At 53.6% G+C, this 19,375-nt stretch overlaps 1 protein-coding gene across 1 annotated transcript in view; it reads left to right on the top strand.

Moving 5' to 3' along the window:
- The window catches only part of LOC308552034 (protein Daple-like), a gene marked incomplete at both ends in the record, with an annotated part of 61,594 nt that extends 49,915 nt beyond the window's left edge, over window positions 1–11,679 (top strand). The window contains 17 exon segments of the mRNA XM_081163001.1: window positions 1,593–1,660; window positions 4,501–4,626; window positions 4,629–4,732; window positions 4,735–4,791; window positions 7,168–7,291; window positions 7,294–7,398; window positions 7,401–7,421; window positions 7,424–7,579; window positions 7,582–7,645; window positions 7,647–7,728; window positions 7,732–7,800; window positions 7,803–7,840; window positions 7,842–7,892; window positions 7,894–8,034; window positions 8,036–8,072; window positions 11,168–11,416; window positions 11,599–11,679. Of these exon segments, the coding sequence (XP_081019127.1) occupies window positions 1,593–1,660; window positions 4,501–4,626; window positions 4,629–4,732; window positions 4,735–4,791; window positions 7,168–7,291; window positions 7,294–7,398; window positions 7,401–7,421; window positions 7,424–7,579; window positions 7,582–7,645; window positions 7,647–7,728; window positions 7,732–7,800; window positions 7,803–7,840; window positions 7,842–7,892; window positions 7,894–8,034; window positions 8,036–8,072; window positions 11,168–11,416; window positions 11,599–11,679 (1,573 nt within the window).
- Window positions 11,680–19,375: the final 7,696 nt, after the last annotated feature.

Below are 19,375 nucleotides of genomic sequence, written 5' to 3'. Positions count from 1 at the left end.
TTCCCAGCAGAACAGTCTAGTCCCATCTTGCCAGGTGAAGCCCATGAAGGTTCAGAGACCCCAGACACCTGAGGAGGACCTGCAACACCAGAGAGAAACTAGTGTGAGAGGTGACAGAGTCATGGTCAGAGACAAAAGCTTTAAGATGCTTGGAGCAGGACACTGTGCAGAGCAGCGCTGTCCTGATGCTCCCAGGAACTCCACCTGGATGTTATTAAATGGAACAGTTGGGGAAAAGCACTTAAAATATGCAAACAGAAAGGGAAAAATAAAGGTTAAAACTGAAAGAGACACTCTGCTTATAACTCAGAGATGAAAATATCTGAAGACAGCAGGAAGAGCTGAAAATGATTGCCCCTGGGGTGTTAGAAACTGATGAGAACATGAAAGGATATTAGTTTTCATAATGATATCACCCACTGGACTCTTGGAAGTATGGCCTGCAGAACCCTGGTTTGACAAGCCAAGAAAAGATAGGGCCCCTGCCCCCAAGGCAAGCCTAGGTTAGCTCCAGGACCTGGTCCCTGCTGTTTACAAATCAGAAGCACCCCTGGGAGAAGAAGAGTTGGGTGAGCACAGGCAACCAGACAGTCCTCCTGCGCTCCTGACCAGACACTGAGAATGGCAGTCCCTTACTGTTGGGTGTCAAGGAAACTGCCATGTATGGCTGGGCAGCCATGCTCAGGTGTCCACTGTCAGCAGTCAGCAGTCTGCCCCAGTCTCCCAGGCTCTGTGGTTCAGAAACCCTGCCTGGCTGGAGCAGGAGCTGAGAGCACCACCTCCCCTCAGACTTGCAGCGGCTTGGGGGACTCCAGGCCTGGCCCTCCAGGCTCACCCAGGGGCTGTCTCCACCGGGATCCCACCCTGAGCCAGAGCCCACACTTGTTCATATGCCTGCAGAGCCTGTCCGAGGGCCTGTCACACTGCAAACAAAGCGCTGCCCACTGTGATTCCCTGGCAGCATGGTTCTCATGCTCAGGTGGATGCAGAACTGTCTGCAAAATGGGGGAGACCCCGGTGTCATTTTGGAGGAAACCCGGGGCTGCTGTCAGCACAGGGCAGTGTAGTTCTTCCCAGGGAAAGAGCAGTGCCTTGTGGCCTATGGGTTCCGTCTGTTTCTGGTTAGGAGCTGCTGGTGCAGGGCTCCCTCTCTAGGGACCCAGCATCCTCCCTCAGGTGGTGGATTCTTTCCTTCTGCTTCCTCCAGCCACCTGAAGAGAACAAGGCCCCAGGAGAGCTTTGCTTTCACAGCCTCTGCTTTCGGTGCAGCCCCCCTCCCGGTTGGTGGGGCTCCCAGGGTACTAAGTATCAGCTCCTGCTGCTGCTTTATCCTCAGGCCAGACACTGCTTCCATTTGCGTCCCAGTCATTGCACAGGCAGAGAGCAAGGCTGTCCCAGCAGGAGCAATGGGGGAGGGAGAGTACAGACGAGAGTACAGGCAGGTCCTAAGGGTCCGCACGTCTCCCTCTTCCAGGCGCTGGACACAGCCACCACTCAGGTGCTGGGCAGGAGTCAGAGGTGGCCTCTGACAAAGGACCACAGTTTCCCCATGGGTGGTCCAGGCCCCTGACTCAGCCTTATTTTCACCATAGGCTAGAATTCAGATGGCAGCTCTGTGAGTGGTCCCTGGAGCTCAAGTTCACCAGCCACAGGCAGCACAGTGAGTAGTTGGTGCATGTGCCCTTCAGCCTGGGTTCTCAGACCTGTTTCCGTCAATAGGATTTGTCCTTCAAGCTGTTCTCTGTGGAAGTCCACACACAAAATAGGTGCAAGTATTGCTGTTATGCTGAAGTGGGAATAGGGGACCCACAGTTCCTCAACACTCCTTCCCTGCCCTCCTATGGGCCTAAGCATGCAGCTTCTGCTTACAAACCTCCAGTGATGGGGAAGTCACTACCTACCAAGTGCCCTACTTCTAAGGCTCTGGCTGCCCTTGCTTGAAGAAAGGCCATGTGACCCATGCAGAGAGCACTGATTGCATGGAGGTCACGCTATCCTCACCTGGAGTTTAGTTTCCCAGAGTAGCTCCAAGTTGTAAATTTGATCTCAGAAATTGTTAGAAACACTTGCCATCTGATTTAGGCATGTTGTCAATTTCTGCAGAAGGGAAATGGTGAATTAGACCAGCCTTCTCAAAAATTAAGTTGCTTTGGGTTTTTGCAATTTCTGAAAAACAAACTCCTAGAAGGGTGGGAAGCTAAATTTTTAATTAAAACAAAGCCTCAGAGAGTTCACACTGGACTCAGCTTCTGGAGTGATCAACAGTAAGCGTAGGAGCGAGCGTCATCTCCTGCCCCCTCCATTGCCTGAAGCGGTGAATGGTGCTGGCACTGATCACTCAGACATAGACACTTACAGCTTCCGGCAAGGGCTGGCTCTGGTGAAACTGCGGGACACCACGGAGCCCTCCCTCCTGGCCCTGGGTGGAGGGTAACAGGACGGAGGAGTCGCCTCCCCTCTCGTGAGCTTCCCTGAGCAGCCAGGTTCATGCTTCATCAGCTGAGGAAAGGAGAAGGCAGCAGAGGGGTTTGCAGCAAGGGCTCGGACAAACAGGCATTTTCGGATCCCGTTGATTTGTATCACGGTTGCCTTTCAGTGACATGTCCTTTTCAAAGAGAAAGGTGGATTTTTTAGTTGAAACTTTCCCTTCTCAAAGAGGGGACTTGCTCTGCTTCTATGCGCTTTAGGAAAACCAAGTATTTGGGGCTCAGCCCCACGCGCCGTTGCTAACAGGTGTTTTCCAGAGGCCTGCTGTTTGCGGGGCCCGCCGGCACTTGGGACCTGGGTGCCCTGTGGACCCGGTCAATCCAGAGCAGACTGCTTGGTGGGCCGGGAAGCAGAGCATCTCCTGGTGAGTCCCCGGTTCTCAGTGCAGCTCAGCTCTGCACAAGATGTGAGCAGGGATGATGAAGCGTGTCCCTGTCCCCCAGCTGTCCGTGTGCAGCAGGACAGACACTCATGATACCTGGGGCAGGCCCCTGATTCTGCATGTGCTGGAGAAGTGGGCCAGGAGGGGAGGTCTGCAGGCCTGGAAGGGACAGCCTGCCCCTGGAAGGGGCGGTGCTCCCTCCCTGCAGCTGGTGCTCACCCTCTGACCCGAGAGAGCAGAGGGTGAGCCTGGTTCCCCCAAATCGTCACTGTGAAGGTTGATTTCTTTCCCCTCTGGGGCAGATGTAAACGTGGGACAGAGAGGAGCTGAAGAGCAGCGAACCAAGAAGAGTGCAGACTTCTTTCCTCCTGAGGGCCCTGTCCCCGCCCCCATGGACCACGGAGGGGAAGTGGGCTGCGCACGGCACAGGCTACATTGTCCACACGTGGACGCATGACCTGCCATGTCCTGGCCCCTGCCCTCACCAGGCGGCACTGCCCTGGTCTAGGCAGGGTGTCTCCACCTGTGTTCCAGAAAGCTCCATGCGGTAATAATGGTGGGCTCCCCCCAACCCCCAACCCCAGAGCAGACCTTTTGTCTATACTGGAGTTTTGTGTGAGATTTTCTGTATTAACAAAACTGTTTGAGGCCACAGCCCTAGACCTCATACACATAGATAGAAGTTGTTGTTCCTGAGAGCCCACTGTGCGTGGTACCCAGCACTCAGGTGAGGCTGGACTCCTCCTGGGAGAGTCGAGAGCAACTCGAAATCTGTCCTTCCTGAGGCCATTTGCCAGAACTTGGGCAGGGTCATTAGTTGTTTTCGGATTGGATGGTTTAATGTGGGCTGTACTTGGCATCAGCCCTGTAGGTTAAGTGTTGTCATTTCCTTTCAGTGCCCTGGCCAGGTAGCCTAGAGAGCAGCTGGAATTGGACCAGTGACAGTTCCCCTCCTAGCCTGAGGGTAAGTCCACCTTGCCTGCTGTGTGCTTTTCCGCGGACCTGGATCTTTGGTTCTGGGTGTATATTGTTTGTATGATTTAAAAAATACAATTAGTGAGGTTTTTCAAAGCACGTTGCGTTTGCATTCATAGGGCCACATCACGCAACTTCAAGCTCAGGCCTGGGGGTTTGAACAGATTTGGGTTCAAATCCCTTCTCCACTGACCAGCTCTGTGCACCTGGGAAAGCAACCCATTCTCTGAGTCTGAGTCACTTCAGCTTCGGGATGGGGACAGTGCCAGCAGTTCCAGTACATGGTGCGCAGAGGACACAGTGAGTGACTTTGATTCCTTTTTGATGTTTAAAGTTTGTTTATTGGTGCAGAAAGTGGTCTGCACTGTCCCAGGCTAATGAGCGTGGTACTTACAGCTGTTGATAAATTAAGCTTTAGAAGGAACTTTCCACTTTTATCCCAAGTTATTTTGTTTTTAAATGCCAGTGTAAATTCTAGAGAATTCCAGAATGCCCTGGACGCCCACAATGCCAGCGTGGGAGAAGTGTGCTCTGGGTTCCTAGGCAGGGCTCTGTCTGTGCTCAGGGAGCCAGAGGCAGCACAGAGCCCACTGGAGGCCGGCAAGCGAGATTAGGAGACTGAAGTGTGTTCCTCTGTGTCCCCTCCCCTGACCCAGTTTCCTCCGATGAGCTCCACTGCAGATCCAAGAGCTTCAGCAGTGAAGACCTGACTCGCAGCAGGGACACAGCCACCCTGCCCCGGGATGCCAGCACCCCAGGACGCACTGCCCTCAGCTGCCATGAGTACCGCCACCCCGGAACTTACCTCTCCTCCAGCAGGGCATCCAGAAGAGGGGTGCGGCCCAGCCCCAGGCCTGGGTGCAGCCCTGTACCTCCCTGAGCAGAGCAGTGAGATGCTCACCCTGGAGGAGTTCCTGGAGGACAGTGACCAGGGCTCCCCCACTGCTGTGAGAGGCCTGGGAGCATTCTCCTCCCTCACTCCCTCAGATGGACCAGGACCAGAGGTAGGGACCTTGACAACAAAGTCACAGAGAGGGATGGGACTGGGGGTGGTGCAGCCTGGCTCAGATGGGGAGCAGAACCACTAGCCAGAAAATCACAGCGTGCTGTCAGCCAGCCCAGACCAGGAGACTGTTTCCTCCCCTGTGAAGTGAGCGACAGAAGTGTGTTGCCAACATGGGGGTGGGAGGGTGTGCGCCCACCCCCGGAGCTCCCCTGAGGATGTGGTCAGCACCCACTTGAGAGTTAGCATCTCCCGCTAGGTGTGCGGCAGAGCCCTGAACACCTACCTATTCTGAACTTTCACCAGCAGAGTTTGGCAGATTTTTTCTGTAAAGGGCCAGATAGTAAATATTTTAATCATTTAAAATGTAAAACTGTTCTTAGCTCACAGGCCATACAAAAACAAGGCACAAGCCGGAGGTGGCCGCAGCTCGAGCGCCCTGAGGTCTGTGCTGCAGCTCTGCCCCCGGCCGTCAGCTGTGGGGACACCCTCCCGGCTCAGGGCAGCTTCCTGCAGCCGCAGGGGCACCTCACACAGTTCTGGCCAGGAGCTGTGGGGTCACCGCTTCTGGGTCACCCCATGGATGAAATGCGTGCCTTACAGTCTCATTCCCTTAAACACACACAGTGGGACTCTCTCTGGCCACACTGTAAGCTCCGTGGCCTGCGTTAGTAGAGCCCAGTGACACAGCGAGTTCAAAGTATCTGTTCAGTCGGTATTTCTGGAGCGTGTCCTATGTGATGCCTGCTCTCAAAACAACAGAGTAAACCGGCTCGTCAGCAAGTTTTATCACAGACTCGCCCTGTGCCTGGTCCTGTATCGGCTGAAAGGAAATATGTATCCTGGTCTCTGCTCTCCATTTGTTTCTGTCTACAAAGCTCTCTGTGCCCGGAGCTGCAGAAAAACCAAAGCCCTGCCCTCAGGAAGGTCTCGGTCTGAAGCCGTGGCCGCGACACGCAGGCCTGAGCCACACACCCCTGGGCTGCCTGGACCCAGGCCGGCCTGCAGTTTCTGAGTCAGGAGCACTGAGGGGGGCTCCCTGAGAATCTGCATTCCTGCCAAGTGCCCCGATGATGGCTTGTCCTTTTCAGCCTAAATGAGACCAAAGCATCCTCCCTGCAGGAGCTGGTTGTGGAAACGTATGCTCCGCTCCTGAGAGCCGCCCCCACCTCCCTGCATCTCCCCACTGTGCTCACCCCACTAACCTGTCGCCCTCCCCTTTCTGAACAGGCCTGAAGACGTGGAAGTCACAATGGTGCCCATGCCAGGCCTCCACTCCGTGAGTGTTGATGCTGGGAGAGGTGTGAGGAGATGGGCCCTCTGGGTGGTCAGAGAGGGCAGACTCATGAAGCTGGGTGTCAAAGGTTTAGAAATGTGCAGAGAGGGGCTGGGTGGTGGGAAGACGGCTGCAGAGTCAGACAGCTGTGGGTTCCAGTCCTCAATCTGTCCCTTTCTCAATGTGGGACCTGCTTGACCTTTGTGACCTCCATTGCCTTACCTATTACAGGTTGTCCTAGTACAGCCTTGCAAGGGTGCTTTGAGAACTGAATGAGGTTTTGGGGGAGGGAGGGGGGATGGTTTCGTTCTCTTACGATTACACCTGTGGTTTCTAGCATAGTGCCTGGCACATGGGAAGCAGCTGATACGTGCTACCTGTTGATATTAATGACCACAGGTCTCACTGTACAAAAACCCTGGATATGTGACTCCCAACCTGCACGCAAAACAGCAGACTGTGTCTCTGTCAAGTTGAGCGTCCAGATGTCTTCCTGGGCCAGGAGTTGCTGGTAGGTGCAGGTGGTTCTGGGCTGCTGAGCCGTCCCACAGACGGACGCTCCCTGACATGGGTCCAGCGGGCCGGGGTCTGACTCCATCCTTGGTGAACCCCAACTCCTCTTCTGCATGCACTCACTGCCTTTCCTCTTCTCATGGTGTCCATCTGCCTCAGGAGACACCTCCACCAGGCTCCTCCAGGCTCTGCTTGGTGGGAATGAGGAACAGATGAAAACCATTGCTGTGCTCAGGCCTCCAGCCCTGACCGTCCCATCCAGTGGAAGCGTCTGTGGAAAGTCCTCTCCCTCTCTGGGTCTGTTTTCTTGCTGGTGAAGTTAGGGGGCTGCCTGGCTTTTCTTCCTGATCCGTGTATGGCCCCAGCCCCACCATCCTGACCATGGATAGTGTGTGTGGAAAGGCCAAGCAGGAGCCAGAAACTTCAGTCCTGGCCACATGGCCTGCACAGGGGTGTCCTGGGTGAATGAGCCTCTACCAGGACTCTCCTGGCCTTTCTCCAGCCTCTCAGTTCTTCCTCTCTTCTCTGTAGGACACTCTCAGCTGCCGGGATGACCTGCTATGTTACCTCTTCAGAAAGGCCGATGTCCCAACCATCCGAGGCCAGCCCGGGCCACCTGCCAGGAGGGAAGGGGCTGGGATGCCTGCCAGCTCTGTAGCCCCACCATCAAGATGGTTGTCAGCACCTCCAAGAGGAAGCTACTGGAACTGGAGCAGCATGTGAAGCCCAACTTGAGACCTGCTGAGTCTGAGGCCCCACCCAGTGCCCCCTGAGGCAGGCCCAGCCTGCCAGAGCCTGTCTCTGGGCAGACCCCAGCAGGCCACAGTGCCCCCAACCTCCCACATGCCTGCCATCCAGAGTGTGTCGCTGAGCTGGGCCTTCTGTCAGGCCTCAGCCACCCTACTTCTGGCCAGTGGGCCAGAGGCTTGCAAACTGGAGCCCCCTGAAAACCCAGGGATTCTGATACCTCAGGGCACAAGGAAACAAGCAGCCACACCCACAAAGCCCCACACCCCCAGCTCCCACAGCCTAGCCCAGGAGAGAACCCCACTTGTGGGAGAGACTGCTGGCTCCTGTCAGGGCCCAGGGCCCTGAAGCCGACCACTGAACACGAGGTGCTTCTTGTTGGCTCCCCCAAAGGAGGAGAGGCTGGCTCCCCCGCAGCATCCACCACAGCCTCAGCCATTGCCACTGGCGGTGGTGGCAGCAACTCCCAGCTCCAGGACTTTACCTACTACAGCTGGCATGATGGGTCCATGACAGGGCCATGGAGGGGCTCCCTGCCAGGAGCCCGGGCAGGCCTCCCCACTTGGCTCCCCATGCCAGCTGGGTCCCTGAGGACTTCAGTCATGGGAACAAGTCAAAGAGCACCAGGCCAGTGTCCCCAGAGCCGGGTGGGCCAACATACAGTGTGGAACAGTATGGAGTACGGCTGTGTACCACGCTCTCCTGGACCAGCAGTTCCTGAGCCTTAAAACCACCCATCTGCCTTCTGACGACGGCCTTCTTTCCGTTTGCCCGCGGTGTCCTGAAAGGACTCCCATCAGGAGTCTCACCTGTGAAACTTTTTGGGGGGACACCCTATAGTTATGTTCCACTGAACTTTGCCACGGGGAGCCTCACCTGCTCCCGTGTGTATTTGGCCAGCTTCCTGACACACAGTTTCCTGTTTACTAAAGGTGCTCTTCTTGAACGTACTAAACCTGGTGGTTTTGGTTTTATAAAGATTTTTTCCTTTTGAGTTCATATGCTGGGAAAGAAATGGGGTCGATTTTAGGGGCGCTTTGGGGTTTGTATTAAATAGCTACTCATGGTGGACACAAGGGTGGGGTTGTAAAAGTATGAGAAAGAGTGGAACTGAGTCCTAGTTGTCCTCACTGCTCATCCATGGCAGTGTTGACGGGTGCCGGGCTATCTGGGCTCTCGGGACTCCCTGCGTCAGCCCCCAGTCTCCTGGCCCCTGGAATCCACAGCTCCCTTTGCCACAAGGTCAGAGAATGTGAAAGTGAGGTTTTCCTGTTCACCATGCAGCGGATTTTTTCTGGACCTGTGTTTATTTTAAGTTCCTGTAAGTCGAATACCATTTTGATACGGGATTTATATCACAACAGGAGCTCAGCTTAAAGTCATCCTTTGGATTTTTCCAAGGCTCCTCCACCAGGGAAAGCTAGATCTGGAGTTTAGGCCTTGGAGGCCTCTCAGAATAGATGCTCAAAGGTGAGGGTGGGAGGAAGGCATGTAAATATCCTCACCGGGCCCAATCTTCTAATGGTTTTTTGTCCAGCTGCTGCCTCCATGTCCCTTCCTTCCTCACCAAACCTCTTCTGTACAAGTGTCCCCTCCTGCCTCCTTTCCCCTTTCCCGAGGTTCTGCAGTCTGTCCTAGCCGACCGCTCAGCGGGAGCTGCCACCGAGAATGCTTTGAGCCAAACTGAGCAGCGGCACCTGCAAGCTGTGTCCCATGCAGGCTTTTGCAGGACCTGACCGCTGGCCAGTCACTCCTTGGAGCTCTCAGCCTCTCTCTCATGGTTCTCTCCCCTCTGGAACAGCTCTCCAGAGCTCACACTTGCCAGTCGCTCAGCCATTCACTCCTTCCTCCCACACACATTCATTGAAAGTCCTGTGAGCTCACTCCTGGGTTCCACTTTCCAGGCAGCTCCCTCCATGCCCCCTTCAGGGCTGACCCCACCCTACTCCCCTCTGTCGGTTCCCACTCTGCCCCCCCCCCACTATTGAGTGTGAGTGTTGGGGGTGGAGATTAGGATGTAGAAGCCCTAAGGGAGTGATCAGGCCCATTGCTGAGGGGCTGGCGCTTAGTGCCCCTTTGTCCATAACTGGACACAGTGGGCAATTCCAGGACAAGAGGAAACCCCTCTTCCACACATGCTCACTCCTGGTTCTATTACACTTAAGTTCACACACACACACACACACACACACACACACACACACATTTATAAGCCTCATCTGAGGACATGTTTTTTTGATGATTTTGAGAAAGGAGACATCGATGTGAGAGAGAAACATCCATCAGTTTCCTCCCATACACACCCTGACGGGATGGAACCCTCAACCGTTTGGTGTACAGGATGGGCCAATCAACTGAGCCACCTGGCCAGGGCAAGTTCACTTACATTTAAAAGGCAATTCTGTTCCACTCCCAGAGTGGAAAATCAGTACCCCCTGCCCCAAAAGGAAGGTACTTAAATGAAAACAACTACATAGAAAATCAAGGAGTGTTATTAAATTTTAATTAGCACCAGTTGCCTGTAGAACAGCCTCTGGGTTACAAGGGAAGATTAACAAGAATTAACGTGGCGCTCAGGACATACTAGCCCCCAAATGACACTTTCTCCTTAGTGTAAGAAGATGGATTAAGAAGGAATTGGACAGAGAATAGCAGACTATATGGCTAAACTACCTGTCAGCACCTACTGAATGCAAAGTACCACCGGTGCCCAAAGTGATACAGAACAAACCCTCAGTTTATCTTGTATCAACTGAAGGGCCACTTCCTCCAGGAAGCCCATCCTGACATGCCCCCTTAACAAGCTATACGTCTGCTGCAACACTTGTCAAGTTTTATTGCAATAGCGTATTGGCCTCCACTGCAGAGTGTCAGCTCCATGAGAAAACCACCCATTCTATCTTACTCCATTCACTGTGCAGGGGCTTCCCACAGGGACTGGAGCACAAGGGTGGACGTGATCCTGCTGGGCCCCTTCCAGCAATGCCTTTCTTCCCTCCTCCTCCCTGTCCAAACCCCACACCCTCCACCCTTTAAAGCCCTGCCGAGGGCCCAGCTTCTCCAGGAGGCCTCTTTCCACCCATGAGCCCACCCTGAGCTCTCCTGCCCTGAATGTCCCAGCTCTGGCCATGCCTGTGCCCAGGGGACATTCAGTTCCGTGGTCTAGTGCGCTCCTACGTGTCCACAGGGCGAGCAGTGTGGGTGACGTGACGGGCTCAATAACTGCCGTGGGGTGACTCACTGTGGTTCTTCCTGCAAGGATGCAGCCGTGTTGGGTCTTGGCAGCTCTGTGAGTTCCCCATTGTGCTCGGAACAAATTACCACAGACTTAGTGGCTTAAAACAATCCAGTTTTATTATCTTACAACTCTGGAGCTTAGAAGTGGGTCTTGGGGTGTTGGTACAGCTGAGTTTTTATGGAGACTCTAGGAGAGAACCCATTTCATTGCCTTTCCAGCTTCTAGAAGCTGCCTGCCTTTCTTGGCTCATCTTCTGGAGTGGAGCTGATACGCCATTGCAGTAAAACTTGACAACTCCCATCTTCCACGCCAGCAGTGGCTGGTTCAGTCTCAGATTCTCTCCCTTTCCTGCCTGCTGCTGTCAGCTTTGTGATGACAGTGGGCCCACCTGGATAACCCAGAACAATCTGCCAATCTTGAGATCCGTAATCACACCTGCAATGGCCCTTTGCCATGTCAGGCAACATATTCGCAGGCTCCAGGATTAGGACCTGAACATCTTTGAGAGCGCCACTATTCAGGCCACCACAACAACTGTCCCCGCAGTCAGAGGGCACCGTCGCGGCGGCATATGAACAACAGCCGACACTGACCGAGCCCGCCTCTGGGCGAGGAGCTGTTCTGCGGATGTCACGCGGCTCTACTTGGCAGGCGAGGTCCCGAGAGCTGAGTCAGGTTGGCAAGTGGCGGGGCTGGGACGAGAACCCAGGCAGTCTGGGTTCCGAGGCTACGCTGCTCTCCAGCACCATTCTCGCCCCAAGACAGCGGCTGACAGCCTTGCGCAGGCCAGGCGAGGTCTGAGGCCCAGCACAGAGCGGGGATTCACCAAGACGTCCAGGTGAGGCCACTGTCCAGGTCACAGAGCTTTGCCAGGCCTCCCCCATCTCAGTTCTTTCTCACCATCCTACCTCCACACCCCAGGAGAGACCTCACGCTTATCCAGGGAAACTCCAGTGGCCTCCAGGGGTTCTCTGTAGGGACTCCAGGCAGAGGTCCTGGATGCCGAGTACCACAAACTCACCCTCTCCTCCCCCAGCATCCACATGCCAAAGCAGTAGGGGCCCCTTAGGAGGCAACTCTTATAAGCATGTTGAAGAAAGTGAACCCCATTTCCAAATCCTGGCTTTTCCACTTATTAGAGCTATTAACTTGAGATAACCATCTACCCTCATTTGAAACCTCAGTGTCACCTGGGAAATGGGCATAATGGCGGAGCCTGCTTCCTAGGCTGGTTATGAGATCACGCAGGTAAAAGTCTTGCCTTGAAAGCCGTGCAGTGCCCCCTAAATGTCAGCTGTGGGGTTCTTGATGTTTGATCCTGCTGCACCCTTCTGGGTACAGTGCACTCTCCAGGGAGAGAAGACTCAGCTAACAGGAAGCACAGAGTGGAAAACAGGTTTCATCCTTCCTACCTGGCTGGTCTCAAACAAGGTGCCTTACCTCTGACTAGCTCATGGAAAAAAATGGAAATCATTGTACCCACCTGGCAAAGTTGCTATAAACATAAAATAAAATGACCTTATGAATGAATGCAGCACATGACAAGCCCTTAAGTGAGTTTGGAGAAAAATAATACTTGTGCCCCAGTTACCTGTTGCCTCATAACAAGTTGCTTCCGAAGATGGTGGCTAAGCACTCGTCAGTTCCACTCATGAGCCTGGCATGTGGGCAGGGTTTGGTGGGGATGGCTTCTCTCTGCTCCTGCAGCATCAGCTGAGATGGTCCAGCTGGGCCTTTTGGTCTTCTTCCAGGGTCACACCACACATGGCGAGGCCCTGATCCTGGCTTCAGCGGGGGCTGCTGGCCAGGGTCTCGGTTCTTCTTGGTGTGGCCTCTCTAAGAGGCCACTTGGGCTTCCTCCCAGCAGGGCGCCTAGTGTTAGGAGCAACATCCCAAGAGACAGGAGGTGGGAGCTGCCCATCTCTTCAGGCCTGGACTTGAAGCTGGCACGGTGTGGCTTCCACTTTATTCTTCTGGTCAAGTAGTCACTGAGCCCCCTAGATTCAAGGGGACTTAGAACAATCTCTCAGTGAGAAGAGCATCAGTTTCCAACCATCTTGAATCTACCAAAACTTGAAAGTCTTGCTTTTTGCTTTTTTACTGGGTGCCATGGTAACAAATGAAGTCATCTTTGCTCAAAGACCAGCAGACATACAACTATCCCTGCCTAGGGCCTAATCACAGAGCCTGTTTGGGTGACCACCGCCATCCTCGTCGTCACTGCGTCCTCGCTAACATTGATCTGGAACCTAGTAAGTGCCAGGAACTTGCTGGACCTCATTTCTCTGATTCCCACAGAAGTGCCCTGGCCCTCCAGGAACGCGATTTCTCAAGGTCACATAGCCTGTGGCAGCTCAGGGACATAGCCTCCTCAGTCTGGCCCACATCCTCTGCTTTTAACCTCTATCCTGTGACCACAGGGTTGCAGCCATGTGACCAGGCCTTGTGTGGTGCCACCAGCTCAGGGAAGACTCCAGAGTCTACCCTGTGATGTCACCCAGGCTGCCTGGACCTCTGGGGGCCTGTGGGTTCCCTAAGGCTTTGTAGCCTGGGGCTGTAACCCTCAAGTGGCCTCCAGAACAGTTCAGGAAAGTGCACCAGCCCCTCAGAGCTTAGGTCCCTGGAGCAAACGTTTACACTGGGTGCAGACAGGGACTCCCAGGGCTCAGGCAGCCTTCAGGTCTGTCATCCCAGGGGGTCTGCAGTGCTTCATGACACTGTCACTGCTGCTGAGAGAGAGGTGGGGAAATGAATTCCGGTGGTGGGCTTGGCCCAGTTTCGGCCCTTAGGTCTTTGCAGGATGGAAGGAGCCACAGAAGTGGTCCTGGCAGCCCCGTGAGGTCCTTTCCCCTTCACTAAGTGCCCTTCTCTGCTCCGTGGGGGCCCCAAGTTTCTGGCACTTTAAGCTTCAGGAGAGAAGTTTGAATGGGGTGAGGGCCCAGGGGCTTCTCTGGAGGCTATGTTTTGATTACAAAGTCACTGCTTTGACTTAGTTACAGGTTTTCCTGGAGAGGTTGGGTGGGGTGTGGCAGGGGTGGAGATTATTGGTCTTGAGCACCCCTAGGGCGACTGCTTGGTGCTTGGTGTTATCACCATTTCTCATCCTACCTTCCCATTTTAGATCAAGGGTGAAATCCTAGCACCAGAGTAAATCACAGGCTGTTCTTTCCCTGAGCACGCATTTCATGGGGGACATGGGCTCAGTGACTTGAGTCAACCTGAAGCCAGCTTCTGCAGTCCCAAAGGCCCAGCGAGGAGGGAAAGGGAGTCCCTGGCCCTGGACAGAGGAAGGCTCCCCATTCCAGACGAGGCAGTGCACACTGTTGGCAGCGGGGGCTGGGCAGCTTGGGCAGCTTGGGAGTCTTGAGGAGGGGACACAGTGTCATCAGTGGTTTATTCAGGCATGGACGCCTGTGTGAACACATCCTGTTAGGCTGGGCTGCCATTCAGAGAGATCCAGGGTGCCCTCTGGCTGGCGTGTCCTGGGGAAGGCAGGACTTCACTACTAAGTGGACTCGCTCTGTCAGCCTCAACCCTATGTTGTGTCTGTCGATCTTTCCTCTAAGGTGAGGACACCCAGGCCGTCGGCAAACAGCCTACGTGTTCTGGCTGCTTGATGGGGTGTGTGTCAGCCTGAAAATTTGAGTTTCCAATGTGTTGTGTTCTGACGCCTGACTCGCTCCCTAAGTGATTGTCCCCAAATGAGAGTCTGGGCACCCGAGTGCCACAAATGGAAAGGAAGGGGAACATCAACACTTTTCACAAAGGCTCTCTGTGGGCATGATGCATAAGACCACATGTCTCAGAAAGTTTCTGGGTTTTAAAATGGTACGTTCAGGTGTTTCGCATGCCAGCTCTCAGTCCCCATGGCTTCCCAATAGTGAAGCATTAGCCCCTGAGGTCAATACTGCCTTGGGCGGCCTCCCCGCTGCTCTTCCTGTTATTAAATAGCAAGAGTGGGGCCTGCCCTGGATGCCCAAGATCCCCCTGTGGGCCACCGAGGACCTGCTCTCTGCTGTCAACTTCACCATCAGGGCCACATTGAGTCCCTCTCCTGGGGCAGGAAGCACATGCATTCTCCCCTCATTTACTTTTTCTGTTACAATGAACAGAATTCTATTAAGTCACCTTCGATTAGAGACTATTTATTTTTGATTTTTATGTCGCTTGTCTTTCTCTCTGCTGGCCAATTTATTTCAAGGCTATAGGGGGACTAGAGTGTGATTCTAGGACCCTTTTAATGCTCCTGCGGGCAGCTGGTGCCTGTCTCCCTGCTCATATCTGCATGTCCGTGTTGTCCCTCTCAGCACTGCCCTGTCTCTCCCGATGCTCCAGTGGGGGTTCTAGACTGGAGACCCCGAGCCTCCCTCTCAGCTAATGCAGCACCTCCCCTCTCGTGCACTGGGCGTCGTGGCGCCCACTCCCGGGGCTGCTCCACCACTAAATGCTCTCATGTCAGCTGTGATTCTCAAGGGCACCTACATCCCAGAATCTGATGAAGATTAAACATGGTGACTTATGCAAAGCACCTGCAGGAGGGAGGGCACATAGGAAGTGCTCAATGAAGATCAGCCATTCTTCCTTAGTCTTAAGTATGGGTCCCAAGCAAGCCTGGGACTGGTTACCTCAGGGTCAGGGGCCACTTGCCCGATGGCCGCGTGGAGCAAATACCCCAGTGCTGGTTCCCCAAGGAGGTCACTGTCTATGTTGTCTGCCAGACACTGTCCCTTGGGGCACTGCCCTTCTCTCTCCTTTGGTGACCCTGGTGGGCTGTCCAACACAGAACCCATTCCCCTTCACAGCTGGGGTGGGACTGTGGCCCACGCTAAGCCAATCAGATTTGGGATGAGAGAAAATCCTACATTTCCTTTTCAGCTTTAGTCTTCTTTCCCACGTACCAGTTCAGCACTGGGCTTACTCACCCTTCCACCCTCCCTCCCCCTTCCTGCCCTGGCCAAGCTGAGCTCACATTGCTGTTCTCATGTGCAAAGCAGCGGAAGACGGGCCAGGGAAACAACAGGGAGGACTCCACTCTCCTAACCTGTGCTGACTCCCATATGGAGCGCTGCCCAGGGCCTGAACACATCTAGCAGCACAGTTGGAGCTTCCCCAACATGGTCACAGAGGGACTGAGTCATCCTGCTCCCTGAGCAGAGACTTGGGCGTTTCATGAGCCCTGCTCGGGGGCAGCTCAGTCCATTCCCTTGGTCTTCACCACAGTTCCTGGTCTCCCAGGGTTTCACCCTCAGTGGGCTCCTCACCCACGGAGCCACAGGTGATGGGTGGTTTTTGCTACTACAGGCCACCTGCACTGGCTTCACATCTCAGACAATGGTTGAGTCTCACTGTCCCTCCCATCTGGGCCCAACTCCAAGAAACTCACATTTGTTCCTCTGAGAGTCTACAGGAGGCAGCTTACCCGCTAGCTCCAATTTCTGCATTCGTTAGGATCCTGGCTAACTTCCTAGAAAGGACTGTCTATGGAGGGGACTGTGTCGCTTATGGATTAAGTTCAGGGAGACCAGGAACCAGGTTTCTCAGCTCCAGCAATCTATCCTCCTACGAAAACCTGCGCTTTGGGATTCAAACTCCAAGGACAGAACGTCTAAAAGGAGATGTAGAAATGTGCTCTTTACACACACACCCAAATCTGGGAAATATTGTGGAAGTGGATTTTGAGAGTGCTCAGTCAATGAGTATGGAATATAATTTGCAATTGGGCTGAATATATGGCATGGCTGCATTTCCCAAAGAGGCTGTGTTCTGTCGACAGCGGGCACAGCTGGCTAGAGCTCTAGCACTTCACGGGATGGCCAGTCCAGAGCTGGACGGCAAGCTGGCCACAGGAACTGACGCCAAAAGGCCGTGCTTCCTCTTCCATAATGGGAGTGAAGGAAATCAAACAGCGGGGAGACACGAATACTGGGCTGGACTTGTTTGCTCTGCCCACATCCCCCAGTCTTCTCTGCTCGCCACAGTCTCCCTCATCCAGGCCTTAAGGAAGAGATTGGTGCGGGAAGTGCCAGGGTATTTTATTTTATTTTTTGGTGGGCCAAGCAGAGCCTATTCTCCAGAAATTTGGAATTCAGTCTTAGTCTGATTGACCTTTTTTTTTTTTTTTTTTTTAAAATCTTCACCCAAGGACTTGATTAGAGAGAAAGGAAGAGAGAAGGAGGGAGTAGGAGAGAGACACACAGAGAGAGAGGAACATCGATGTGAGAGAGAAACATCGATCGGTTGCCTTCATATGGGCCCTTACTGGGCATGAAACCCACAGCCCTGGGGTGCACAGGACTACAGGGCGATGCTCAACCAACGGAGCCCCTCCAGGCTGGCTTTTTTTTTTTTTAAGTTTTTATTTTAATCCTTCCTAGAGGAACACAGATTTGAATGAAATACATTCACTCTATAAACACATTAGCAGCAAACTCTTCCCACCAGAGTCCTAGCTACCCCAGCCCAGAGGCTGTGCCTCAGCGAGGAGAGCGAGTTTTACCAGCCGTCCACTCAGGGATGTCTGCTTCATGCTGAAAGCAGGGTATGCATGGAGACCAGGTGAAAGACCAGATGGATGGAAGAACTAACAAAGCTGGGACCCTGAAAACACTCCCACGTGGTGACCTTAAGCCGTCTGCCTGCCAAATCCTTGGGTATACTCCATGCTTGACTGGTGACGTCTCCACCAGACTCCTGGGTGGGTCTAACCTCGCAAATGCCCCACTGTGTTTGGAGTCACTAGTCCTTCTAGATCCTTCCCAGAGCCTAAGCCAGATGTAAAGGATGATTCCCTCCTTCCTTCCCTAGATCGAGGTACCACTTTGCCCTGGAGCCCAGTTGAGCTTGTCAGGAGTTAATGCACAGCCATTATCTGGCTCTGCACCTCCAGGTCCCCTTTGTCTAGGGGCCAGAAGCTCCTGGAGACAGAGATATGTGTAAACCTACACAGTTCTCTAAGGAACAACAACCAGGTCCCCCACCCTGGCTTCCATCAAAGCTAGTTTCTTGGACAGTGGCCCAGACATCTCTCCTTTTCTTCTCTCCATCGTGGCCTGTTGCCTGGCTGCTCGTTTTTAATCTCCCCTCCAGGCACCTGCTGAAACTTTGGGAAGAAAGATCTACCCTATATTCCCAAGCACATTGAGGCAGGTGGTGCTTTAAACTTTCAAGCTGCAAAGGAGCTGACACTGCTGTACCCAGTGGGCTCCAGGGTGAGTAAGTCACAATGTCCACATAACTAAAGCACTAGAACCACGCTCAGCAACCGGGGTGACTGTGAGGCAGGGACTGAGGTTAGAGCACTGCTTAGTCATGGGACTGGGAAGAAAAGGGAATCATGGAATAATTTAAAGTAACTCTGATTCGTTTGGGCAGAGGGCAGCTTTGACTCAAGCATAAATGAAACACAAATTATCATGTACATAAAGAACAGATCCCAAAAGTTGACTTTCCTCCCACACATCACTAAGGAATAGGACATGTGCCTCTTTTCTCAGCCTGTTTTAGGGTTTCCATCAGGACACTCCCGTGAGTGTTTTTCCCATTCCCCTTCAGTCAGCCTCGACAGTCAGTGCCAAGTATTTTCAAGGATCTGAACTGGCTGTTCTCACTGGGCTGTATACTTGCGGGTGGGGGGTTGGGGGCAGGCAACTGAGGGGGTTTCAGATGGCAGGGAAGAGACGAGGCACTGGGGGTGGCAGCGGTAACCACCGAGGGTGAGGAGGAGGAGGAATCTGACAGTGAGGGACGTACGACTCCCTCCACGCCCCACCCAGACCTCAGGGGCCTGCACCAGCCCAGAGGCCCTGCCTACACCACCACACTGGTCCCCCCACACAGCACTCTCATGGCTTGGACCCTGAGAGCAGGGAACGGCAGGTCCCTTTAGAAGCTTTGATTAGCTACCTGTGTGTTAGAGGAGAAAAGATAACTACAACAGAAATAGAGGCACACCCCAGTTCAGCTTCTAAAGCTCCAGAAGGCGAGGCCTACTGAAATATCTTCCAAAGCCAAAGCCAGAGGCTTCACTCGGATCCCCGCCATGCAGCACACTCAGCACTTACCTGCCCTACGGGAGTGTCATGAACGACATCGCTTTCTGGACGGCCCACAAAGCTCCCCTGGTCTGAGCTACAGAGCAAATTCTGCTGCTTGACCCTTTGGTATTAGGTGGAGGCTCTGTTACTTGAAATGTATGTTAAATTGGCTAAATACCTCATTTCAAGGCCTGTGGAAACTGAAACCGTCCCTCAGGTTTCTGACTGTTCAAGGCTAGTGTCCTCGCCTCTCCTCTGGTTCCGGGATTTCCCTCTGTGCTGTCACTTATTTCCGATGCTTTCAAATGGTTTCAAGGCTGCCATCCCCTTGCCTGTCTTACACCTAAAACCCTGAATGTTAAAACAGGGCAAACTCACCTTTGGACTGGGCCTAGGGCCACATTGTGTCCCAAAGAACTCTTTGCAAAGATAGGAAAGCGGGCATTGTGACTACTGGACTGAAGACCACTGGACTGAAGATTAAAGACGTCGTTTAGAATCAGCATCACTGTGAATGTTACCTGCCCGGGAGAGGCGTCTTCCTTCTGCTGATGCCATGGCTCCCGTTCCCTTTCTCCTAAATACCCACTGCCTCTGTCTCCTAACTGGGACGCAGTGATTGCCTAAGAGCTATTCTTTTTTTTTCTTCTTACTTTGAAAGGCCTTTATTTTTAGGCCAACAGTGACTATGACCGTCCTACTAGCAGCAAGGCCTGGCTTA

The sequence above is a fragment of the Miniopterus schreibersii genome (genome assembly GCF_964146895.1).
Source record: "Miniopterus schreibersii genome assembly, contig: HAP1_SCAFFOLD_76, whole genome shotgun sequence".
In the NCBI taxonomy this organism is placed as follows: domain Eukaryota; kingdom Metazoa; phylum Chordata; class Mammalia; order Chiroptera; family Miniopteridae; genus Miniopterus; species Miniopterus schreibersii.
The sequence above is the reverse complement of the archived record's forward strand: the minus strand, read 5'-3'. Positions and strand labels throughout refer to the sequence as shown.